The 19,073-nt window shown below is 43.3% G+C and overlaps 1 protein-coding gene across 7 annotated transcripts in view; it reads left to right on the top strand.

The window, feature by feature from the left end:
• The window catches only part of GRM7 (glutamate metabotropic receptor 7), a 267,773-nt gene that overhangs the window by 197,285 nt on the left and 51,415 nt on the right, over positions 1-19,073 (top strand). For 6 of the 7 annotated variants that reach the window (XM_040568674.1, XM_040568675.1, XM_040568677.1 and 3 more), the window contains exon 8: positions 10,201-11,136. The exons of the other annotated variant lie outside the window; for it this stretch is intronic. In XM_040568674.1, coding sequence (XP_040424608.1) covers positions 10,201-11,136 — 936 coding nt within the window. The remainder of the gene's footprint in view (positions 1-10,200; positions 11,137-19,073) is intronic. 7 annotated transcript variants of the gene reach the window in all.

Consider the following 19,073-nt stretch of genomic DNA (forward strand, 5'->3'; position numbering starts at 1 on the left):
TAAATAACTTGTATTTTTAAAATAGGTGATGTTTTTGCTCCTGCACATCACTTCTTAAATCCTTTTTTCCAAGTCTTCTGTACTTTTGCCAGCAAAGATGTTCAAGAGCAAATACTTTGCTGGGGTTTCTGTGGATAATTATGAGGTTTGTTTGCTTTTGGCAGTAGTGATAATACCAGTTGGTGTGCTATCAAGGGCTTAATATTCTTTTCTAATACCTGAAAACGGAAAGATGCTTTCAGTGGCAGACGGGTTTCGTTGCATTCTGAGAACTTCATCCAGGTGTGTAGAGGCAAACCCAGTGTCAGTGCTGCGAAGGTGCTGTTCTGCTCCCCAGGCAGCTCTGCAGCTGCTGCTCTGAGCAGGAGGCCAGGCACTACGAGTTGTCCAACAGCCGGTGAGCACTTGATACTTTGCAAATACCTGCCAGGTATTCACGTTTTCTTCTGAGATCTGTTGTGAACTTGTGGGATTTGCACTGGGTGAAAGAGTCCTCTCGGAGGGCTGCTCGCTCAGCTCTTCAGGAGAAAGCACCCGGAGGGGTGCAGATAATGGTGCAGCCTAATGCAAAGGGCAGCAAGGTTTTACTGTTTGCCTGGGTCGCAGAGAAGGCGTGCTCTTTGTATGCAGAACCTGGAAGTAGGAGTACTACGCAGGGTTACAGGCGTTTGGTCTCAGCTTTGACTTTGTAGGTTTGGCAGATCCTCAGCAGGTGAGGACTGGCATTCTCGAGTGACATCCTGGAAATTGGCTCTTTTGTCTCCATTTTTATTTACTGGGTTTGCACCTAGAATATTTTAGGGTATTGTATTAACGGATATGAGAACAATTGGCTTAATGCTGTTTTGTAGCCTTAGAACACAATCCAGCTGTGTTCTGTAAAATGAAATTTTAAAACCATACAGATGCACGTGCCAAGGATAGCAGAATGTAATTATGATGATTGCATAATATTGCACTTGTTTTATTTAGAGGGGAGTAAGAAATTCTGTAAAGGGTTTTAGAAAGCTCTGCCCACACCAGGACCATGTGAACAGTCCTTAGAGTTTCCAACAATTAAGCAAATTATAAAGGTTCCCAAAAGAGTTAATGCATTGAGTAGGTCAAAAATAATCATTTTTAAAATGTCCCTGAATACTGACTTACATAGAAAATTGATGTGGTTTGCGGCAAGACTATAACATTGGATATATAGCGTGCATTTTAATGTGTCTCAGGCTAATTGTTTGCGTGGTAGGCAATAATGGTCCCAAATAAAAAGCTGAGAAGAGTCTTTAGCCTGCACTTAAACAAGGCTTTCCCTCAAATTATATTTGTTTTGTTTTCACTGTTTGTTTCTTTCTTCTTCTTCCACTCATCTGAAAATGTACTTTTAATATGAAAATGCTACATTAAATGATTCCCATGAAACAAGTTTGCTTACTTGTTAATTGCACCTTCTAATGGCATGGAGGATGTGTATTTGACCATTAAATGTAGCATCTGAGCATCCAGCTCCCAATGGTAGCTAGAAATTGTGCCTATAATTAGATATTTCGTTCCATTCTTGCACTGCCTGTCATTTAGACAGGCTGGTGAAGTAAAATACGTAGTATGGAATTCCACCTCCCTTGGCAAAAGCAGAGCTTTGGGTCCCTTTTTCTTTCAGAAATACAACTGGAAAAGGCAGTACAGGCTGTTCTGGATTTGGAATGCCTCTGTGACTGTAATGCCTTCCGTGCTGCTGGGAAGGAGTGAGGAGGAAGAGTCCCTGCACTGGAAAGGACGTGATCCAGTGGCAGTTAAATATTTCGGGTGCTTAGCTGGAGGACATAAGTGATTGCTTCCAGTCACCTTTTTTTTATATATTTTTTTTCCCAGAGAGGTGAAAGAGGATGGTGGGAGGGGAAAAGGCAATTTGTTGCTTTACTGCCAATTTAGTACTCTGAAATGTGACGAGGCACAAAATTCCTAAGTTTGGCTTGATTAATGTAGGAAATGAAGCTCTGAATTTATTTGCGGAATTTTAGTGGAATTTATTTGCAGAATTTTAATGGAACTGCAGGAAGACACAAATATTATCGATGCAATTGGAAGGCCTGTATTTTTCCACGCCCAGACCAAACCAGCATCCCCTGTAGCTTTCAAAGCGGTAGCACGCCAGGTGCCAGCATTCACCCATCGCCCGCTCAGTGACTGCCTGTCACCAGCCACCTCATTTTCCTCTTCCTTCCCCAGCCCTGTTTCAGCAAGCTGTGACTGCAGCCTTAATGGAAGAGTTGCCCCAGGCAAAGCTTAATTAAAGTCCCATCAGCCAGCCCTAATTTTCTGTGTACCAGTTACAGTGATTGGGACTGATTGACAGAATATAACCTGAGCAAGATAATTTAATAGTATTACTAATGCTGCAGCAATCCAACCAGGGCCTAAAGGTGCTGAGCTTCACTCAGAATTTTGTGTGTCTTTAATCTTGTTTCCCCAGCCCCTGTGTCATTATGCCATGCACGCTAGCCATGATGAGAAAATTACTGTACCATTGATGCTGATTCTTTAAAAAAAGGAAGACCAGGACCAAATAATTTGACTAGCAAATACTGGTCTTTGAATCAGCTTGGGAATTAGTAGGATAAATAAACTAAAGCATTTTGAGTTGGCAGGCACTTCAAGATAAATGCTATCCAAATCACACGCACGCCATTTGGTAGATCTCTAGTTATTACCCTTTCCATTTTGAAAGTAATATATCAGATTTGGCAGCTGCATTCCTTTTTCAGAACTGTAAATAACAGAAAAAGAAGTTATTAGCTCATAAGCAGAGATAAATAAACATCAAGGGATAATCCTTTTCTCAAAACCTGGGTAAGGTCAACTCTTGGCTCTACCATGAAAAATAACTCAGAAAAGGAGTCTTGGGAAAAAAGTCAGAATTCCTGGATTTGTTTCTAGATGCCACTGTCATCCAGTCTTGTTATTTGGGACTTAAACTTGCAAATTGCTGAGTGTTATGAAAGTGTTAGAAATGAACATTTGATTTCAGCTGTTCACTTAAATATCTGAGCAATTACTTTGACCCAATATCAATCTATTTTTCAGGTGCTTTGGTAGTTTGGATCGAGGGATTCTTATAATCCTGCACGATGAATCCCTTTAGTCTTGATTTCTAGGACAGGCACAGAGCAAGTACAAAACTTCAGATACGCAGGGAAGGTCTGTTAGAGTCCTTGGGCACATACTGAAACTGTGCGCCTTGGCTTTCATCTCACTCTGCCGCGGCTTCATTATACCAGATGCAGAACTTCCTTCGTCCTACTTAGCACGTACTGTTGCATTCGTGTGCCACTTTGAGATCTTTGGGAGGAAAACAGTGCGGGAGTCGGATGGACCATTTTAGCTGTCTTTGTCAAGAGTCATGCAAAAGGTAGCCTTATCTAATTATTTATTGCAAACCTCATGACTTTTAAGTTTCTTATTTTCATTCCAGCTGCAACGCGGGTATATTTGAAATTAGATCCTTGTGAACGTGTCCAACCATCCTAACAAGCAGAAGAAAGCACAGGTCTGTGATTGAGGGGAACTTTGCTGAGGCGCTTTCCGACAGAACTGTAAAATATTGAACAGCTTCTCCTATATGAGTATGTAACTGGGCCGCCTCGCTTTGAAATGAAATCTTGCATCTTTCCCTTCTCTGGTTCGTGCCGTGGCGTGTACGACTGTTGTGACCCGGGTTCAGCGTGGTGTGTGCAGGACGGTTGCACCCAGCGCAGTTGCTGCCCGCCCGCAGCCGCGGGGGCCGTGCAGGTGCCGCAGTCTGCGCTCGCCTCCATCACGGGTGCCAGGCCTCGTCTTCAGCTGTGCTCTGCCTAAGGCCGTGACACTGAAGGACAAGCTAGCTTATGCCAAAGGGCATAAAATACGTAAAGTAGTCCAGACGGCTATGCTTGTTACCTGCTTTCGTTGTCCCAGTCAGGAGCCAGACAAGCTGTAAATTGCTCCTTCAATTAAGCAGCATTTTATCTCCTTATATATGGCCACAGGAACATCAGGAGTTGGCAAAAGTGCAGGTTGTGAGCAGTGGGACAACTGGGAGGTTTTTCAGGCTGAAATCTGTTGTTCGTGAGTTCTGCCAGTGAGACCTGCTCTGCGCAGCGCCGCTCCCCACGTGGGAGCTGTTATTTTCTGCATCTAAAATATTGAAGTCAGCTTAGCCTATTTCGTGAAATATGGAAGAAGACTGTTAGACTTGGTTATGTTTTGAAAAATTTGACAATGAAGTATTCTGGAGGTGAAACTTTAGGTATAACACAACGGGCATCAACATGGATCCCCCCAAAACGCCCCGTCATTCCAAGCCCCGGGCTGGGGGCTGAGTACAGAAACTAATTGTAAGCCACTTCAGGATGAAAAATTCTCTTAGATTACTTCTACTTTCAGAAGATAGAGTTGCTCTAAGCTATAAACTTAAATAGATAAGCACTGTGTATTTTAAATGTACATTTGGAAGAATATGTTCTTTTTTAATTAAAAAAATGCAGGGACTGCGGGATGAATACTGAAGATGCATGGTCCTTCCCCTTCCATTACTGAGGAGACAACACAAAGCTGTAGTCAGATATAAAACCATTAAAATAATTAATTTTCAGTTTTACTGTGTGTCAACAGGAACGTATGATAATGAGCGTTATTGCAAAAATTGTAGATTAAGCATTTTTCTCTAAATCAGTGTTGTGCTAAAAATGTCCTTGGTTTAATGTAGAACAAATAGCCTTTGGAGCTCATTAAAGAAGTTATTACAAGTGCTCAGTGGAACTGGTATCCGCTGCTCTCAAAGCAGGTGAGGTCGGTGGAAAATGATGACAAATATTAAGCTAAACAAACAGTACGAGCAGAAAGGGAAGGAGGAAAATAAATCAGTCTATGTAGGCTGAGATCTGCTTATGAGACCACCAAAAAGGTGCTACAGAGTAGAAACAAAAATGACGTTTTTAGTAGAAACTTAAATCAAAAGTAGTTGAATGTGTCAAACAAAATGCGATGCAGGTGCTATGCAGATTTTTATGCTGCAACCAAATACCAGGTGCTCCTACTCCAGGTGGCAAGAGCTAGCACCAGGGGGATTTAACACGATGGGTGATGCACAGAGGAGACTTTGGCGCAGGAGCAGGCAGGTGGGAGCCCGCGAGCACCGGCAGTGCTGTGACCCAGGGGAGCAGCTGTCGCTGTGGGGCAGGGGCCAGCCTGCACATCAGCCCGGGTGCCGAAGGCCATCCCTGACTTGTGCTGACACCACGAAATTGCCAGGCTTGTGGCTGCAAGACCGTGAGCAGCAATGAGCTTCCATTACCTGCGATCTGAAGGCTGTGATTTGCTCATCGTGTGCTTCCCGATGGATGCGGCCGTGTGTCTTCCCACAGCAGCCGCCGGAACAGAGGGCAGTGGTGGGAGAGACCGGAGCAGAAAACACGCAAGGACTTCTAACTCCTGGAGAACAGATTGGAGGGATTTAGGATGAGTATTTCAGCGGGACAGGAAAGCTTGGGTGCTGTCGCTGTTCCTTTGTGCCCTTTTGGGAACCCAGCTGCAATGGCTGGCATAGCTCACATCTCCCGGGGGCAGGGGATGGAGGAGCAGGCCCCTCCGCCGGGGTGGGAACCTGCTGCTCCCGGAGTCACCAGGCCTTTCTGTCAGCCCCAGGTGGGAGTGGAGTTAATGAGAAAAGTTACAGTATTGGGTAAAACACTGCATTTGCTGTTTCTGGGCAAGTATTGGAGTAGGTTCTTCCCTTTCTCTGGTAGTTTGGCTTATCACTGCAGTTATCTGTTTAAGGGATTTTAGTTGATGTTTTGCAGGAGGCTTTGTTGACTGTGTGTTATTGACATATTCTTAGCTTAAAACTGTTATCATGTTAAAGCCCTGGATTGCAAATCTAATTACAAGACATTAATAGCTAAGCCCTAAGAGCTAAGTCATGCAAATATTGCTATCTGGGAAGTTGAATATACAGAAACTGTTTGAACTGCTGACTTAGTGACTGGAGCCTGAAAGCAATCTGCGAGGTAGCAATAAATTGGGGCGCAGTGCTCCACAACTGGTTTGTCGTATGGCTGGGAAATTAACGGCACGATTGGTACAAATGTCCTGTTGGGGAACGGAGCTCTTTTTCCTGAGTAGGTTAATTATCAGTAATGTAATTATTTTTGTACTGATTTTTATTTTAATCAAACATTGCATGAAACAATTTAGTTCAGAACAAATGGCTTATTACAGAAATGTTTGTGGTGGTGAGAAAAGAAGCGACGATGTTTAAATTACACACAAATATCGAGTTACTTTATTCATTAAAATGAACAATTACGTTGGGCCTTATGAGACAGACTAAGCATTTCTTGTTAATGTGATTCTGTAGCGAGCATGCTGAGAATTAATCTGGGGAACAGATCCCACCCGTCCAGCTCGAGGTGTGTGGACGGGGGGCGCGCAGGAGGCTCAGCCCCACGTGCCCGCTGCCTGCTCCGGTTCTCGCTGCTGCGCTCCGGGGAGCTGAGGGGCAGCTGCTCGCTCTGCAAGGGCCCAGAGCAATTTCCAGCCTTGTTTGTGGAAATTGGCATCTAGAAATGAACCCAGCAAATAAAGTAAGTAAGAGTGTGCAGCCTTCGGGAAGCAGTAAGCGGCAGTGCACCCCCGCGCTGGGCAGGTTGGTGCTGGGGGCACGTCCAGCATCCCTGCAGGACGGGGCCAGCCCTGGAGGCAGGAGGGGTGGCAGGGGAAAACACAGCGTAACGCCATCACGTAGTGGGTCTCGTGGACCCAAGTATCGTGGAGTGGTGCCAAGTTCTTTTGAATGTCCTGCAATGAATGATATTTTTTCCGTTTATCAGATCACTTCATCAGTGGATGAACTATAATAGCATCAGTCTGCACATTATACTGCTGGAGATGGGCTACTTAACATGATGAGAAGTGGATAATGGGTGGATATGTGATTTTTCTCAAGAAATTAGACATACGTGTGTCTACAGCACCTAATGCAGTCTGGGTTTTGAGTCCTTCCCAGACTTGGCAGAATTGTAATGGAGGAGTTTGTTGTGTCCCACAGCACCGATTTGGTCAAGTGCTAAGTTCAAGGTGCAAAACTGCTGGATAGCTGTGAGCAGTGCGTGTCCAGCTACATCCGTAAGTGGTGTTAGTCTGGAAAAAAAGTAAATCCCCTAATCCTCTGTGTGCCATTTCTATGTATTACTGAAATGGAAGTTTGTACATAAAAAAGCCACATTTGTATTCATTGCAAGAGTACTTTCTCATGATTTATTAAATTGTTTACTTACAGCTTTCTAAATGATAAGATTAGCATTTTCAGATAATTACTTTTTGGTTATGGGATAAGCGTTTATTTTATTTACTTATAAATCTTATATTTCTGTAAGTACTTAGCACTCTTCCTCCGTGAGTCTTGGAAAAATTGTAGGTCTTTGTTATAAACATAACTGACAATACCTCCAGCTTGTAGATGTGGAACTGAAAGAAAAATGGAGCAAGGACATGATCAAGTACCTTGTCCAAGCTGCTCAAAAGCCAAGTGTTTGCTTTCACATGAACAGCCTTAAAATACTGACTTTTATCTGAACCTAACAGCAGTGAATCCCATGGTTTGCTACAATTAGATTATATTGAGTTAAATGATCTGCTATTTTGGTTTTGTAGAATGTCCTCTTACAGTTTCGTGGGCAAAAATCATCCATCGTATTTCAGCAGGATTCTGTGGTCCTGATACTGAAACCCTGAACTCAGCAAAATCTTGAAGTAAGCAGTTTCCAACTCACAGTGACAAAAATATTGGAAAAATGCCATTAAATAGAAGCAGGCTTAGATTAAGTAAATGGAAGAAGTGGCTGAATATAACAATTTTTTGCCACAATAGAAGTCTTTTCTAGATTCAGGTTTCAAAAGCTTATTTCAAGGAAGCTGCAGAAAAAGGGCAACAGAAAAATGTGCATCAGGCACAATTATTAGCTCCTAAGGCAGCCAAATACACAGCTGAATATTCTATTGCTTTTGTTTGCATTTCTGAAGGCAGTTATATAACAATAATTTATTTCAAAGACAAAAAAATATTTCAAAAATATTCTTTCCTTTGTGGGGAAAGCGTCTCTAGTTTGATTCGGATTCTCATCTCGCAGCGCCAGGCCTCTGTGACAGGTGGCCTATCTAACAGGCAGTTTTCATTATTAATTTTTTAGCTAGGAGCAGCAGAACACCACGAGCCTTTACGAGGCCAGCAATATAGAGTTATCACGGTGTGGTCCCAACAGACCAGAAAAAAGCCTTTCCGTAATTTTGCCCAATCTTCCGTTTACTTGCTTACACCCAGTATCTGCGCAGAATAAAATGCTTTTAGGCTTTCCCCACTGTCTAGCAAGGCCATGGGGGTACTTCTGAGAATACGGAAATTCAGCCTTTTATAGGTGTAATGGCAGGAGGGTGAGGGGCTGGAGGTGAGGATATGATAGTGCATTAATGGGGTTCTGTGAGATACTAGCATGCAGAAAGTTGGTGAGAATCCTATAATTGCTGCAGACTGTGTCAAAATCCATACATGTAGGATGCTTTACTCGTTCCATATCAATACTTGATGTGGTTTTTACAGCATACATTTTCTTTCTTATGGCCTTTCTGGTTGGACTGGGAATGGAGTTGGACTTAAAAATGGGTTCCTTGGCTCTGGTGCATGCTCACCCTGAACTGCCCTCTACCAGTGCAATTCAGCGAGTGCTGGGCTCTCCTCTTACACGTCTGTGAGCTGCAATCCTTCAGCTCAGCACGGTGTGAGAGAAGAGTTTGTGGATCCTTTTTCCTTTCAGAATAAGTAGTGAATATTGAAGGTTAATGAAGTTTCTCAAGCAGTGGCAGACCTCTCGAATATCTTGTTATTGAGGGATTATTTTTATAACATTTACAGCAGAGCCTTTTGGTAGTATGGTATTTGAGCAGTCTGTGGCTTCAGTGTTTTTTCAAATATAAGAAATGAAGTTGATACAGGATCTATTTTGAATGAAATTAGGAAGGTGCATCTTAATCCTTCAATTTAAGGCATGCAAACCCCAGTCTTCCTGTGCACGTTAATAATCTCAGATGGCTGATTCAAGCAACTCATCTTAGAATTTCTTAGTTGTAGAAAGTAGTGGAGCTTGTAAGCATTTAATAATCTAAATTATTAGCTGAAATGTTGTTTTTAGTTATCCCTATTGACATCTATCCCAGCAGATCAGGTATTGTATCTGTAAAAGCCATACATACGTGCATACATGCAGCAGGTAGTGAAGTCACTGAAATTTTCCTGTGCAGCAGAATTGGAAATTTGGTGCCTGGAACTGACACCGGGACTGTCAGGACCTTCCCAGTGGTTATTTCAGAGCAGCTCCAACGCTAAACCTGCCTGGTTCTTAGAAACTGGTTACTGGCTTTAGTCTGGAATATTTTGAAATGATTTGTGACTCTAATTTTGTGCTGTACTTGGGAAACTTTGAGCTTATCCTTTGGAGTTCGGGGTTCTTAAGACTACAGAACAAATGAGACTTTCCATTTACTTAATATAATCATCTATAATTTGTATTCTCGGGGCATGTATGGTATTTCAAAAGCTGAATGTGACTTTAAAATTAAATATTACCTAATTATTATATTTTTCATTGATGACTATTTTCTTTGTACTTTGTATCTCTTACATGGCGCTCATTGCAGATCTCACCACATTCCCACTGATTCTGTGCCCTGTATAAGACACATTTACACCTCATTTAAAACATTAACCAGGTCTGTAGTAGTGCCAAGAAGGGAGAACTCTTGTTCTGGTCTCAGTAAGAAGCCCCAAGCTCTGGATGCACAAAAACCAGGTTCATAATGTAACTGCTGCCTTCCCATTAGCCATTTCCGTGTTCTTACTAACTTTCACACAGAAAGAAGGTGGTTTACACTCTACCATTTTATCTGATGTTGTTTGCCATTCTACCAGAATTTACTACTAACAAAAATGAACAATTATGGTTGTAAGTACAGTCATGGATTAGAGTCCCGCACAAAGGCATTGATGCGCACGTTTCCTGGAAAAGCACAGTCTGCCACATACAAAGTTTTTCCGTTAGCTTGTAGGTGTCCCCTTGGTGCCCTTCTGCTGCCTGGCAGTAACGTCTACATAACCAGCCTCTTTCTATTTCAAATGTCTCATAGATCGATGAAATGCAGTGGGGTAAAGGAGTGCGCGAAATCCCGTCCTCAGTCTGCAGTCTGCCTTGCAAGCCGGGAGAGAGGAAGAAGATGGTGAAGGGGATGCCGTGCTGCTGGCACTGCGAGCTCTGCGACGGCTACCAGTACCAAGCCGACGAGGTGACTTGCTTGCTCTGCTCGTACAACGAGCGGCCCAACGAGAACCGCACGGGATGCCGCTCCATACCCATTGTCAAGCTGGAGTGGCACTCTCCCTGGGCTGTGATCCCCGTCTTCTTGGCTATGCTTGGAATTATTGCCACCATTTTTGTCATGGCAACCTTCATTAGATATAACGATACTCCCATCGTCCGGGCTTCGGGGAGGGAGCTCAGCTACGTCCTGTTGACAGGGATATTTCTGTGCTACATAATCACGTTTCTGATGATTGCCAAACCAAACGTTGCAGTGTGCTCCTTCCGGCGTATCTTCTTGGGCTTGGGGATGTGCATCAGCTATGCAGCCCTGTTAACTAAAACAAACCGCATCTACCGCATATTTGAACAGGGCAAAAAGTCAGTGACAGCACCCAGGCTTATAAGCCCCACGTCGCAGCTTGCCATCACGTCAAGTTTAATATCTGTTCAGCTTCTAGGTGTCTTTATTTGGTTTGCAGTTGACCCACCCAACATCATCATAGATTATGATGAGCAGAAAACTATGAACCCTGATCAAGCCAGAGGAGTTCTCAAATGTGACATTACGGATCTACAAATCATTTGTTCCTTGGGTTATAGCATTCTTCTCATGGTTACATGTACTGTGTATGCCATCAAGACTCGGGGTGTCCCAGAGAATTTTAATGAAGCTAAACCCATTGGATTCACTATGTACACTACCTGTATAGTATGGCTTGCCTTCATTCCAATATTTTTTGGCACTGCCCAGTCAGCTGAAAAGGTAGGTGAAAACGAACAAATGTGCATCTGATATATCAGGATTCGTTGCGGTTATAAATGATGTACTGATGCTCAGCTTTACGTAGATCTTAAGATGAGCTATTCGGTTAGCTCATTACAGAGACACGAGCAATATATAGCACTATTTTGCTTCTCCAGTTAGCCGGTGGGCTATTCATTTGATAAACTGGCAAATGATCAATAGCAATCATATTAGCCATTAGTTTTATTGTTGCATCCCTTTCAATTGTATCTTTTCAGTAGGATAAGTGGGAATTAACTGTCATATCATTCTTAAAGAGGCATCTCTTAACTAAATCATTTTCAATACAAGATATGAGAAGCAGCGTTTCTGGCGTTCAGTGCTGAGGGCAGTATGCAGTCATCTGATGAGTGCTCGGCTCCATAAATAGCAGCCTCAGGGCATATTTACACCGCAGGGTAAATAGTCTGTCCTGAGCTCCAGCTGCTGAGACTAGACTGAGGCTATCTCTGGTGGTGACTTTTAAACTAGCTCAGGTAGACTTGCCCTATAGTTCGTGGTATGGACACAACCAGAGTCCTGGAGTGAATGTCAAGTTGTTTTTTTCATCCATGAAGCCCCACTTAATATTTTGTTTATGCAACTTAAGAAAAAGCATCCAAACATCATAAATGTTGTGTTACATAACACGAGGAGAAAGTCGCTCTCTTTTTCCTGTTGTATTTATTAGTGGGCATGGTGTCCTTGGAGAAAGAAGGCAATAATTCTTTCATGCTCTGCTCTGCTTCTCCTCCTACTTCGGGGGTTACTGAGGTAGCATTGCAGGAGGACAGCAGTGGCATTGCTCCGGCAGGGCCTTCCTTTCCACAGCCCTTCCAGGGGAAGATGTCTGCACCAGAGCCTTGTCCTCTGCAGCTCAGGAGGTTGGTTGTACAGAGATCTGCAGTTGTTTCAGCCTGGTTTTACTGCTGGAAGATGGGAGGAAGCAGGGGGAAGCAGAGGTTATGTGGGTTTCATGTGCAAAGGGCTTTAAAGGCAGCCGCTGCATCCCTAAAGGGAGGTAATTTCCACTGGAAAGGAGGTCTGCCAAGTCTCTCAAACATTGCAGACACCTCTGCTCTCCCTGTCAAGGGGGAGATAAGAAACAGCCTAGGTGGCTTTAAACCCAGCTGGGTTCAAGTGTACCTTTTGGTCTGATACAGAGAGCACAGAGCGGCTTTTGTGCCTCTTGCCCAAGAATGTGTTAGGCCTGCAGGTGACCGAGATGAAGCGTTCTGAGTTGTTGTCTGCAAAGATTCAAGCAGGTGATAGAAAGACCCGAATAATTTCAAAGACTGCTGCCACCGCTGAAAATCACTTAGCAGTGAAACGTTTGGTTTTCCATGTAGTCACAGAGCTGAATTAACCTGAACTGCTTTGAAAGCAGAAGATTCTTGCGCAAATTCATGCAGGACAGCGAAAGAGACAGTTATTAGCTGGATTTCGCACCGTGTGCCAGAGATGACGGTAGGCACAGCAAGCAGCCCTTCGGGTCTGTGTGCGTCAAGCAGCCAGGGGGACGCACGTGGGGGTCCCCCAGCCTACCGGCATCTGCAGACGGTGGCTGTAGCGCATCTGACCGGTAAGAGGTGCCAAATCTCGGTGCTGTACCTTTGGCTGGGAATTCTTCCCCATCCAGAAGGACCTTTGTGCCTACACAGGGAGCAGGCTACAGTGGCTTTGTTTCTTGCCTTTCTTTTCTATGTCTCCCTCTTTTTTTTTCTTTTTTTTTTTTTTAAGTGGGGAGTGTGGGGAGGAGGCATTGTACTGTTTTGTGATTGCTAGTGATTTCCTGTCAGATATTTTCTCTGGAAAATATTGTGTATAAGCTTAGCCACGCAAGTCTTTTCTGAAATGGAAATTGCACCTGCTGAAAATCTCATGCAACGCAATCTTTTAAGCTGAGAAATGGTATCATATATAATGCTGTGATTTTCATTGTATGGATTTACTTTATTTTATCAATAAATACAAGCATAATGTTGTTTGGTAGAAAGCATATTAAATATACCTCTCTTGTTCAGTGTAGAAAATAACCAAAAAAGAAAAAAAAAAAAAAAGAAAAGACTGAAGCATGCTGCAAGTAGTTCATCAAAGGCAAATAATCCCAGCAGCAGCTTCAGCAGCAGAGCAGAGGGAGGCGGTGTGGGCTTGAGGCAGGCCAGGTACTGTCCTGTGCTCTTGGGTGGAGGTGAAACCTTCAGGATGTATGGGAGGTTGCACATGGAAAAAGCAAAGTCCTGTCATTTTCCCAGCTTGCATTTGCTCAGACAATTCCTTTGTCTGCTCTTACGGCCTTCAGAAAACACCAGGGCAGGTACAATTTGCAGGCTGTTGGGTCTTGCAGCCTGCGGGTGCCCAGCGGTTGCGGTTTTGGTGGCCCTTAGGAAGCGGCGCCGCTCCTCGCCTTGCTGTGGCTGTGATGCAGTGTCCTCATAGCAGCGCTTCCGACCTGCCCATCTCTTGCTGTCTGTATTTTGGGGGTTGTGTTTTGAGTTGGGTTGGTTTTGCTGTGCTTTCCTATTGGTATATGTTCTAAAACGCTGCTATAGCCTTTGTTTGAGGATCAGGATGCAGGAACCATGTCACGTCTGCGCTCAGAAACATCCTTCCTTGAGATCTGGTAAAAGCCACAGCACATGGAGGCAGCCGGTCCCTGCAGAGAACAAGGGTCCCTTCCGTTGCACTCAGAGCAGCTCCTAATGGCCAAACCCATCACCTCTGATGCCCTGGGAGTTCAAAGGCCGGGGACAGGGGACGACGGTCATCCATCCTTGTGCCTCTTGTGGCCGGCCTTCTTATCCCGTACCTCTGGAGAGGGTCTGTGCCACTAAAATGCTGCTTTTGTACTCCTACCGTAATTGTTTTTGACAACAAAACTATTTTAAATTCTCAGTGGATGTGTGGGTATCTTATCAGAAACAAAGTGGCCTCAAAGAGCTGTTAAACCAATTACAGGAGTCATAGCTCCTCGGCAGAGTCAATACAAAGTGGCACTTGAAAAGAGCACAGATTGCTCTGTAAGGTCAGGCGAAGCACAGCTGAATCAATAAGCCAAATTGAGTCAAAATTTTAGAGTACGGAAGTGAAAAGATGGGAAGGATGCAAGTGGTGTGGAGCAAACCCTCCGCGGAGCTTCTCCCCCTGCCCCGCTGCACCGGCACTGACCCAGCCCCTGCGGCCGGCGGTTGGGTTCATGGTCTGTCACCCCATCGCTTCTTCCTGATCTGCCCCCCTGCCCCTGAGATCCGCGGGGTCTCACAGTTACTTCATTTCCTGTTATTTCTTTGGATTATTTTCAGATTTTTCATAGGTAGTGTCGTAAAAGAGCAACAGCGTGACAGAGCACGCATTGCGCTCTGATGCGTCTTGGAAATTCACAGGTGGCAGCGATGGTTTGCTTTTTTATTATTATTGCTCTCTCTTAATGTAAATATTTTTAAAACTTACATGGTGAGGATTACCAGAGGCAATACTTTCATGGCAAAAACAAAGAAAAATACAGTGAAGGAGAGAAGGCATCCGCAGTTAAATCAATGCGAAAGGCAGTGTTCTTAAAATACGGGTTTGTTTTTCTGTACATAAAAGTCAATTTATTGTTAAGAAAACAATATGTTTCAACACTTGTGCTTACCTTTTTATTTTATTAGTGTAATGTAGTTGGTGCTGTGAGGAGTTTAATAGGGCAGGAGGAATTGACTGAGGTTTGTGTTAAATAGCCTTGGTTAGGGCTTGGGGGTTTTCTTGCCACTTTGTTCTCCCTTTTCTCTCACAACGTTCAGCTCAGATTGTGACCGTCTGGGAGATCACGAGCCATTTTCTTAACCTGTGGTAATTCAGTATTGCCATGTATATATACTGTTGCTTAAATTAAATTTCCTGAATCCCTAGGATGTAATACTGAAAAATTAGATCCCTTTAATGGCAAACCTGAATATCAATCTGCTTTATGTGTCAGACATGGCAGAATCCACTCGGGTACTTAGCTCGCCCAAAATACAATGTTGTGTTTGGCATTTTACTCGGAATGACTGCATAACTTATTAATATGTACAGCTATATGGCTTCCTCTGAGTGTGCTCGTCGTGTTGTGAAGGAGGAGTTCTCTTTGGAAACTTGCCAGATCTGGAACGGTTAGATTACAAGAAATCATTGTCTCCACAGGTTTGAAGTCCGTATCTGCGCTCTAACCACGTGCAGATGTAGCTGTGTACAGTGAATATTCCCCCAAGATCTTATTTTCTCAAATTATGCCATTGAACTAATATGAGGGATATGTCATCGTTATATTTTTATGTCTCTCAGAGATTTTATTGCTTAGTAGCTGTGATTACTTTTATTTAGTAATTGCTAAGATTAAAATAATAAATTTCTGGATATGTCTACAACCCAGTAATAACTGTCAACATGCTCCTGGATATATGCTACAAATGGGATTTCTTCTTGAAGTATTTTGAAGACTTTTTTCAAGCAAAAAAAGTTATAATCATGAGTCTGAGTGAGTGATGATGGTTTCTCAGCCAGCATGGTCTTCCAGCTTGGGAGTTTTATTCATCCTGAAATGAAGAGAAATGGGGAAACATTGACCATACGTTCTTCCCTTTCCATCAACTTCTTTTTGTATCCAGATCACATTAACCTTTGGCTTGGTGTTTTTTTTTTTCAACTGTAATACAGCCACTTTGATTTCTGTAGTCTTTAATTCCATCGACTCTTCCACCCTCCCTCAGGTTTCTCTATTTTTTAACGTTCCTTTTATTCAAATCAATAAGCAGGGTAAGTCAGGTATATTTGGCAGCAGCATTTTTACTTATTGTGTTGAATGTTACATAAATACTATAATTTCAAGGCGCATGCAAAGTGGATTCTTATTCAGATTAAATAATATCACATTAACACAGTAGCACTTCAGTACCCGTTCTATTTTTTGGCGAAACTAAGTTACCCTCCAATTCTCTGTAATACAAATACCGATTAACCAGGTAGAACACACATTTATTTTCTCCCCTGGGAAGGCTTGAGATGACAGTTGCTATAGCAACTATACATATGTGGATTTTGGAGTTATGAGGATTTTAATGCATCTGCTGGAGTTTTATACTGTCGGGCGGTTGAGGAAATCAAGGTTTGAGTCTCACACAAAACGTGACTTCGAATCCACCATATTTTGGGGCACATGGAAGGAGTATCAAGAGATGTAGCTTTCTTTTAAAGAACTGTAATTTAAAATCCTTTGAAATGAATAGCTTTAAATAATGCTAACAATTTAATCTTTATAATGCGTCTGCATTTCAAAACAGAACTGAAGGCTGGCTCTAGTAATAGGAGCTGCTGAAAACTTTCTAACCACAAATATTAAATTTTCTCACTGTTCTGCATTTGAGTTCCCCTATAGCTGTACTGCTTTCAGCAGCTGTTAGGGATCTGCACGTTAAGTTACTAAGTTCTTAATTTTACCCAGCCTCAAGATTGAATCTGAGAAAACCACGGACTGTCATGATCTGACACTTGGAGCTGTCCTGAGCCAAGCCTGACCCCACCAGCAGCTTTACTAAGTATTTTTATCAGGAGTAAGACCACTATAGGAAAAATGTGATTAAAAGGTTGTGATTACCTGTAGATAACTACAGAATTTCAAAAGTTAAATTTTCTAGAACCAATTTCATGCAATTCACGATTTAACCCTGAAAAAAAAATAATTCTTGAAATAGTAAGTGCTGCAGGAATTTTGAGTTCTGGAGTCGTTGATCTTTTGCAACACACTTGTTTCTCTCTCACTACTGTTTTGGTGGGTTTCTTCCCCAAACCAACAGGCGCTTCTGGCCCCACCGCATACAGCATGCAGCTGGCTCCTGGCTTTTAGCAGCTGCTATGAAGAACCCCTAGGGGAGCGTGCAGCTCGTGAAAAATAGAATGGGACTGTCGGGGTTGTTTCACAGTGTTACTAATTGCTTCAGCCTCATCAGGAATACCTGCCCACGTCGCATGCTGCCTGTTAGGTTGCTGCGAAGACGTAAGTAAATAAAAATAAAAAGATGACCTTCGGTACAGAGAAGTGCGGTCATTTGTCACTTCTCTTTGAACTTACAGGAAATGGCTTAGGGCTCACCAAGAGAAAGCCGAACTAAAGCTTAGACCGGCTCAGTTGTTGGGTGGGTGTGAGAGGGACGGGAGATGGGCTCCGGCTGTACTGGGCTGTGCCTGTGCCGTGGATGATGTGTGTGATCCTTGGCAGAGGTGGGCTGAGCTCTTAGATCCACGAGGGGCTACGTGAAGGAGTGCGGATTTACGTCTGGGTGGCGGTTGTATTTTTAAGAAAACGTGAAGCTATTTTGCTCTGTGGCTGTGCAGGATATGCCTGAGGCAACATCTGTAGAAAAGACGAGCCACTTTGTAATTTTACTGGCTGCTCTCAAGCTTTAAGTGTGCCTTTCCTCGTGTCGCAGGAGACTTGCATGTGTGAAGCGAAAAGCGTGGTTGGATTCTGTCTTTGTGTGGTTGCCCGTGCCCTGCTGCGTTGTGCCGTGTCCCGTGCCATAGGGGGCTGCCCTGAGTGCCTCGCTGGGCTCCCTGAGGGACAGCTGAGCCCTTGCAGACAGCAACACAAAAATCAGGGAGCCATCATGTGGGAGACAGACCTGGCTCTGAAAACTCCCCATGCCAGGTCTTTTACGCTGGTGGCGCTGCATTTTTTTTAAGCTGGATTTGACAATGGGTATTGCAAAACCACTTTGACTCGCTTGCGTCAAGCATTAAATATTTCCTGAAGTTTTGACACTGAAGTGAGGCTGCAAGGGTATGTTAATACACGTTGCTATGAAATTTCTTGTAACTGCATGTCTATATTGGTTAGAAGACAATGACTGGTGGGAAAATATCTCTTAAATATGTATATTTAAATGTGTTTTAAAAGCTTTAATTTTCACTTCTTTCTGGAGCTTTATAATGATTCTGGATTTTTATCCACCGCTAATTTGTATAACGCTCAGCCACGCAAAGATTTTAATGTTTCATAAAAGAATACAATAATAACAGTAATAACAGTTCCTTGCACAGAGAAGAAACCTAAAGCATTGAGCAGATGGATTTATAAACTACAAGTCGGAAGCATTGTATCAGCTGTTATGCAGCAATTCCAACAGCACTCAGAAATACCATTTAGGGCAGGCAGTCGTGTCTAGCTCTGTGTGTGTTCTCAAACTGTGTTCATCGCTGGGGCACACGGAGTGCCCTCCAGGGTTGTGTTAACCACGTGAATGGCAGCATCGTCAAGGGAGGGAGCTCGGGGAATTCAAGCTGGGCAGACACCTAGGGTTTGCCCGAGATGTGGGACTTGACACCTGTACTCTTCAAAGAGGAATCTTTCATAACTGGAAGAATGAAGAAATTTTGTTGATAAATATATCCAGAAGCGTACACGTACTCGTGTTGCTGCATCATATTCCCAAGCGTGCACTCTCTCAGAAGAGGCATTCCTGCCTACCCCTCCAACACCTGCCTTGGAGGTCTCCCACCCGAGCGTCTGGCTGCATTTAGCACCTCTGAAGTTCAGCCAAGGCAATAAAAGGCTGCAGGATCGGTGAAACTGCAGGTCTGTTGCCTGTGTTTTCAAGGCAGGTGTTTAAAGCTAGGTTACAGAAAAAGTGCGTACTCTGAGTGAAATAAGAGATGATTAGAGCAATTAGATCCTTCTCAGAAGACCATAAATTAATGGCAATTATGATTCTTGAAACAACAGAAGCATAAGGTACATCTAACATTGATCTGTTTTATCACATTTGCTGCATTGTAATGCTCCTTTAATGTTAATATGTACTTTTGTAGTAAAATCTAATTGAAAACACTGAGCAGGCAGAGCCCAAGGCCACAATCATGTTCCACATAATTACCTAAGGAGGAGGGTGTACGTTTGCAAT

Source organism: Cygnus olor, chromosome 10 (assembly GCF_009769625.2).
Source record: "Cygnus olor isolate bCygOlo1 chromosome 10, bCygOlo1.pri.v2, whole genome shotgun sequence".
Taxonomy (NCBI): Eukaryota; Metazoa; Chordata; class Aves; order Anseriformes; family Anatidae; genus Cygnus; species Cygnus olor.